The following is a 7,482-nucleotide window of genomic DNA, read 5'->3' on the forward strand; positions in this document are numbered from 1 at the left end:
TATTCTCACCCTAGGAATCATTACTCTCTCATTCTATATAATTCATATAAAATCAGAGTAAAATACAACTATTCCAAAGTATATACAATTAGAGTTGTCAAAACGGACCACTTGACTTAGCACACCATCGGTTGGACACTTAGTGAACTGATCCAACATGACTCACTTATCGGTGTTGCTCCCTCCACCACCACACCTTTCTCCCTCCACCTCCTCTTTACTATTTTCCCCTCAGTAAAATTTTATTTTTAGGGTTATTATTTTTTAATTTTACCCCTTCATAACCTATTTCACTAATAACCTATTGTAGTACCGTGTATAAGTAAAATATTTTTCTTTCATTTTAACATTATACTTGTTCCTCTCTTTCTTTTGTCTGTTGTGAGATACTACAAGTTGCAAAGGTTGGTGGTGGTGGAAAGAATTATCAAGCAGTCTCCCTCCCGTGGTGGTGTAGTGTCGCTCTCGTGGTGCAGTGCGTGGAGTGGTGTAGTGCGTATGTGGTGCTTCCTCCAGGTGTGTACTCGAATAAACCATGACATAAAACCCTAAAATAAAAAATGAAACCTTTCAACGGAGGTGACATCCTTCAACGGATGTCAACATCCGTTGAAGGATGTCACCTCCGTTTAAAGGTTTCGTTTTTTTAGGGTTTGTTTTATTAGTTTATTAGATATTTTAATAATTTAATTTAAATGTTTTGATTTATTATTTTTGAATATATTTTTAATGTATTTTAATAATGTATATTTATATTAGTTTATATTTAAATTTTTAATTATGGATGTGATATATAATTAGTTTTTAAACGTAATGATTTTGTAAAACTGAAGAAAAAGGAATGGAAGCGCGGGAGGTGGGAAGGTGAAACAGAAATGGGGAAAGGGGAAGAGAGTTCTGTGGGTGGGTGCTAGGAAAGTAAAATTAGGGTTTCAAATTATTTAAAATAGGGTAAAAGTAAAAATCTTTTTAACTTAAGGATATAATTGTATTTAAAATAATGTGGGGAGGTGGAGGAAGTATATGGTGGTGGTGGAGGGAGCAACACCCCTCACTTATTAGTAAGCTCAAGAATTTTGAGTCTAACTCGACCCACCATAGATTGGTGGGTTAAATGGGTTGGCTCACTTAACTTCAAAAAAAATATATCTTTTTCCTTTCTTCAATCTAACATTTTTTTAATATGAAACCAAAATCCAAAAAGTTCAAACCTATTTCAAAAATAAATTATTCATCCCAAAAACTAAATCATAATTCTAAATAATGTCAAAAATCAAACTAGCATATTTAAAAATCCTTTTTTTAAATGTTTGGATTGGTGAGCTAACCCAGCTCACCACAGGTTCAATCCAAGTGAGTCAGGTTCTTAATGAGTTGGGTCCACATAGTCCATGCCTTTTGTTTTCCAAATATAAATCATACATCATTATTTGATAACCACATATACAACATACCAAGTTATAATATGCAATTTAATCTATAAAACAGGTCAGCGCCCCACAAACATCCTTTGGTGCCCAATGCCATAAGTCTTGTAAGTAAAATCCTAGGTGGTATCTAATGGAAAGTTCCCAATGCTAAATCCCCCTGTCCTTATTATCAAATGAGCTTCCAACTGTCTTAGCAAGAAGTCCAACGCCCTGGACCATTGGAATTCACTACCAAGTGGACTCCCAACAATCTAAGAGTGTTGCTCAACTCTATAACCACTAAAGTTCATTAGCTTCCAATTTCAATTTAGGGTCCAATGATGTTGTAATGTCGTCCAATGCTATACTAGAAAGCATATTCTTGATTTCTCTATACTAGATTATCTAATCTTCCTATTTAGATGATTTCAACTTTTCTTTCATCCAAAATACCATGTTATAGTTTAAATTAAGCCTCAAACAAAGCAAATTAGATATCCTATTATAGCCAAATCAATTTCAAAAATCACATATTCAACTTAAACAATTTACTAATAAGTATAACATCCAATCAAACAATCTAAAAATTCAGTTTAACATACCAAGTTCTAACTTTCACAAAATGATCGTTCACATGTCAAACGTGATTAAAATCAACAATATTAACTAGCTTTAACCTAACATATTAAATTGCATATCCAATATACCTAAGAGAGGTCAATCTCTAGTAATTTCTGACTTAAAGACTATAACATCTATCTCAAGCAACTTGATATCCAATTAGATTTATTATATTAACACAAACATAGAATCAAGCAATTACAATTATCATACTTATTACACTTTCATAAACGATTCATTAGATAAAACATAATTAAAATACTATTTAGACTTAATCTAACTTCTTATACTTGGATAAACGTTCCTAAACTTAAAAATAGGTTCAACCCTCACAAGCTTTACAAACTCTACCTCACAGAGGTGTTCTACTTGCATATAGAGAATTCTAATCAACTATCAGATCACACCATAACAATTCTAACCATATAAAGATTTAACTTGAGCCCTTTAACTTCACACGCAAACAAATTTTTTAAAAATTCCAAAAGAAGGATAACAGATGTACTTAATTTGTTCAAGACTCTGATTCAATAAGATTGTAGACCTCTTAGCCCTATTTCCACAAGTTGTCTTTGATCGTCAAATAGATAAAATACATACTTAAAAAGTTAGAGAAAAGACATAGAAAATTCTGGAAAAAGTCTTTAGAGAAACAATGATTTGTTATAAAAGAAAATTTAATTAACATCAATTCTATTTATAATTGAACTTTTAATAAATAAAATAATTGAGTATTATTAAACCACTAATATTCTTAAACTACTTTCTAGGTTCTTAAAATGATAAGAGAAGTGACAAAAAAAAAAATTAGAGAGTGAAATGTTTTTTAAAGCATTTACACACAAATCTTGCTTCATTATGTGGAAAGCTTTGAACATTGTGCTATGTTTTTTAACACATTTTCCTTGCCTTTCTTGCCTTTCCATCGTTCCAGGCCGAGACTTGGTGATATTTTTCTTCAAGTGGATGATTTAGTTGAGGTAAAAGAGGGAAGGAGAGAAAGAGAAAAGGAAAGAAGGAACGAAAACACTAATCAAAACACTATTCCAAAATTCTATCATCTTCAAAATCAACGCTTCAACCTATAAAATCCGGTAGTATGTTTGGTCGTGTAGAGGGCAATACTGAAGAGAAAACTTTTCTAGAATAATCAAGAACTTAAGGAACCAAGCATAAACCATAGTTGATAGATCAAAATCGCGCAATAGTCAACAAAAAATAAATAAATTATATGACAAAGCCAAATAATCATATTGATGTTAGGTTAATTTGTTAATTATCTATAACTGGATAATATTGTTGTTAGATAGAACAACATACCGAATGGTGATAGTGTGTGAACGTGAAGTTTAAGTGATGAGCCTCCAGTGGTAATGGTATTTTGAAGACAGTTTTGATCCATGTTTCTGAACTCCATATGGTTATCGAGGTGAACGAGAATCAAAGGTGCAGGTAGAATTTAATCATTTTATTCAAACTATCATTGAAAAAGACTGTACAGTCTATTGTAGTTATTATAAAGATTACAGGGGAGGGATAAATTTAGAGTCAGAAAGAACTAAACAACAGAAATAAATTGACCAATGAATTTCATGTACAAATAAATTTCTTTATATATTTATAATTATAATACAAATAAAGCCATTGTCAAATCAATATCTGCTTTTTGACAGGAAATAACCAAGAAAAAATAAATAACTCAATTTGTAAGAGCTATAGCTACAAATATAACGACGGATAGCTTATGTCCTTTCTTTAGTTTTCATTGCATTTCCATCTAGAAGTTGGAACACATGTTAGATAGTGACACCAATGGCAGTGATCATATCCACTCTCACCTCGAAATAGCATCACTAGAGCAATAGATAACCTATCATTCAACAAATAAATTCAATATGATTAGAGAACATCTACATTGCTGTGATAACAATAGAAATGCATGAGTTGAGACAGACTAAAGTACTCAGTATTGGATGATGTGGAGAGGATTATGCAAACAAAGTTTTCAATTTCCTAACAGGCCATGAGAACAGAATCTCTAAAGATCAAATTAAGATTTAGTATAATCTCATGTAGCAAACTAATAATTTCTTCTCATACCAAAACCAGCTGAATTATGAATCATGACAGTATTTTATTTGAGTTATGGTTATGAGGATTCAAGAAATGAACTCACCCAACAATCAGTAAAATAAGAGAGACAATCCATAGAACATATTGGTAAGGCTTGTATTTTGACTTGAGGCGAACACCGGCTGGGAAACGTCGCTGTTCTAACCACCCAAATTGAGGGCGGAGCAGCAAAACAAAACCAAGGAGAAATCCTGTGAGGAATCCCCCAATATGAGCAAAGTTATCAACGTGGGGCAACATTCCAATGGCAAGATTGATGACAATAATAAACAGCAGTGTGAACAAAGCAGCTGCCTGCAAAATGCACAGAGAGGGTTAGGAACTTAGAATTATCATCTGAAATATACTATCCAAGTATTTCCCATATGTGCAAGTCAATAAGTCTAATTGATGGAAAGAAAAATAAAATACTCAGAAGACCATAACTAAAAGGGGTATTCACGAATTCAGTTTTGAAGAGGGTACATAAAATTAACCTATCAAGATTCATGATGACGCACACAGGAAGTCGTCAAAAGCTTCCATAACAAGCGTACTGAATAAAGAAATAGGATGGGAACTGATAACTACTCACCTTATTAGTATAAATACTCCAGTTTGTGATGAGTTCTGAAAGCATTGCTCCAAGAAGTCCAAAAAGAGCACCAGAAGCACCAACAGATATGTTGTTTCTAATGAATAGAGAAGATAGTACACTCCCGCCGAATCCAGACAATAAGTAAATGATTCCTATCCTCACTGTCAACATTTTCACAAACGTGAGGCCACAACCATTCGAAGGTAAAACTTGAAGAACACAAAAGAAGAACACTTCCAAATGAGGGACCATGCTACTCCGTATGTCTTTGTTCAAAATTTTGAGTATAATTCAAACTATAACCTGGAAAAGAGAAACATACCAAACCCAAATTGTTGTTCAAGGCGAATGCCAATGAAGACCAGACTCAACATGTTTGCAGCCAAATGAACAATTCCTGCATGCAACCAAATGCAAGTGACAAGTCTCCATCCTTCATGCTGATTCACAACGTCATCCCACCGAAGTGCTCCCATCTTAGATAAGCTTAAAAAATGAAGCAAAAAATTAATCAGTAAATATCTCTATACCACCATACTTGCCAAGAGTTGGGGCAAAAAACTTCAATTTAAACAAATGAAAAAAGCCAGTCATCATGGCCGAAAAATAGATGTCATTACTTCATTTATTTTATTAATTATTTAGCACCAAAGAGTTGAAGGATAAAAATGATTTAGATTATCACTAGCAAAGCAAGCATCCAGAACTGTAAAAAATGAGAAATAAAAATTTGCGATTATATAATAAAAGACAGAAAGTTCATCTATTAATTTAATTCAGGGTAATATGCGTGTTAGGACTCGGTTTTTTTTTTCAAAATTTGTCTTAGTTTTTTTGTCCTTCTATTTTAGATAATTGATGAATTTTGTCCCTCACCCAAATATCTGAATTTTGAAGAGTAAAAATTTACTGTTTATAACAAAATACAATGCTTATACCTATAACAAGAACAAAGATCAACTTTGACCCAAAAAAAGGAGGTCCTAAAACGCATTCTACCTATCTGAATTTCCTTTATCAAAAATAAATTTTGACTTCTGTAAGATCAAACTTGACCACAAAGACAACAGTTCAAAATTCATGCCAGCAGAACTAAACCCAAACACAACAACACAAGTAGATCACAAAAACCCCACACCCAATTCATGAAACAAAGCAAATTTCAGCACCCAACAAACCGAAACAAAGCAAATTTCAGAACCCAACAAACCGAAACAAATCCAGTATCAACAAGAAAAAATAAAGTTAAACCAACGAAAAAAAACAATGGATTATCGAGCTCATACGTAGATGAAGAAGGGCCAAACAAGGGATTCTCCCTAAGTGGTTGAAAGGAGAAGCGGCCCAGAAACGTGGCGACACAGTCCCCTTCAAAGGCGAGATTATTCCTGGGACAATCGTTGACATACATGGCCACAACGAAGACAACAACGTTAACCGCCACAAAAAGCGGCACGAGCCAAGAGGTCCAGTGAACTTCTGGATCGAAAACATAGTTAGTGGGAGCGGCGGAATAGGTGGTGGCGTTCTTGGTGGCTCCTCCACTCTCTAGATCTCTCCTGGCAGACGACATCGTTTTGGTCTGGAATTCTTGACTCAGGGAATGACGCGTTTACTTTGGAAGTCTGAAATTCTTAATGTTTCTACGCGAAATCTTTAGAAGCCTTAAATCTGAGTGAAGAGAGAGAGGAAAGTGAGTGGAAGGGACGCATCAACCAGTTGTGCAAATATACGTTTCATTTCAGGTTTCCAACTAACACCTTCTCCATCGGTAAAACTTTTTTATTTTTTTTTGTTAATTTTTCAACAAAAATTCATGGTTTAATCATTCAGAAAATTCCCTTTTTGGTCAGAATCTCAATTTCGTCCCTTATTTTTTCGGTTTTTCAATTGAATTTAAATTTTTTGAAAATTACAACAATTGGGCCCCAACCGTTAAATTGGGTCCAACAGCGTTAGGTTGTGTTTGACGTGACACACTGAATCCCGTTTTGTAATTGACGTGTCACGTTGGATCCCGTTTCGTAATTGACGTGGCACGTTGGGGTGAATTTTTGAATTCACGTGTCTGATTGATGTGCATTTAGGTTTTTTATTAAAAAAACAACTTGATAAAGTGTGAGAGAAAAGTTGAAGGGAGATAAATTTGTATAAATGTGTGCTTGAATCCCTAATAATAGCCTAAGTTTTCATTGAGCTTGTTCTTCTTCGAAGGTGGATAAGTTCGTTGTGGTTGAAGATGGCCCATCCTTGTTCGTCTTCGTCATGCAGTGGGTGGCAGAAGGAAGACGATAATGTGGTCTGTGTTGGTGGTCGAGGAGGATGTAGCAGTGGTGGTTCGTTTTGCTATTGTGGGATGAAATGTGTTGTGAGAATTGCGAGAACATCTAAGAATAGATGTAAGCCATTTTGGGGTTGCCTTAAGTTCAAGGTAAGGTTTTTTTGTTGTTGTTTTTTTAGTTGGAGGCTGCCGTAATTGATGTTTTCTTCTCTCAGAATGGTGGTGAAGATGGTGGTTGCAATTACTTCAGATGGTGTGCTGATGATGGGACTGTGGAAAGGGAAACCAGTGTAAAGCGTGAAGGCAAGACTGAGACTTTGTTGAACAGAGAAGCAATGGAAAGTGGATGGAAGATTATAAGTGATTTAGACTTGTCAATGAAGAAATTGGAAAATAGGCTTAACGTGTTCTTAGGGATTGTTTGTGTTCTTTGTGTTGTGAACATGATTGTAGTTACACTA

At 34.3% G+C, this 7,482-nt stretch overlaps 1 protein-coding gene across 1 annotated transcript; it reads right to left on the bottom strand.

The window, feature by feature from the left end:
* Positions 1 to 3,618: 3,618 nt before the first annotated feature.
* On the bottom strand, positions 3,619 to 6,490 carry LOC108345641 (RHOMBOID-like protein 2). Its single transcript, XM_017584281.2, has 5 exons — positions 6,027 to 6,490; positions 5,063 to 5,226; positions 4,738 to 4,901; positions 4,207 to 4,457; positions 3,619 to 3,900 (listed from the first exon to the last, which is right to left on the bottom strand). Exons 1-5 carry the CDS (start codon positions 6,311 to 6,313, stop codon positions 3,786 to 3,788), a joined length of 981 nt encoding a protein of 326 aa, XP_017439770.1. The 5' UTR covers positions 6,314 to 6,490; the 3' UTR covers positions 3,619 to 3,785.
* Positions 6,491 to 7,482: the final 992 nt, after the last annotated feature.

The sequence above is a fragment of the Vigna angularis genome, chromosome 8 (assembly GCF_016808095.1).
Source record: "Vigna angularis cultivar LongXiaoDou No.4 chromosome 8, ASM1680809v1, whole genome shotgun sequence".
Taxonomy (NCBI): domain Eukaryota; kingdom Viridiplantae; phylum Streptophyta; class Magnoliopsida; order Fabales; family Fabaceae; genus Vigna; species Vigna angularis.

Coding starts and splice junctions, on each gene's coding strand:
- LOC108345641 (XM_017584281.2), bottom strand. CDS start 6,313: ATGTCGTCTGCCAGGAGAGATCTAGAGAGTGGAGGAGCCACCAAGAAC. Junction 5,227..6,026: donor TTTGGCCCTTCTTCATCTAC/GTATGAGCTCGA, acceptor TCATTTTTTAAG/CTTATCTAAGATGGGAGCAC. Junction 4,458..4,737: donor GGAGTATTTATACTAATAAG/GTGAGTAGTTAT, acceptor TGCATTTTGCAG/GCAGCTGCTTTGTTCACACT.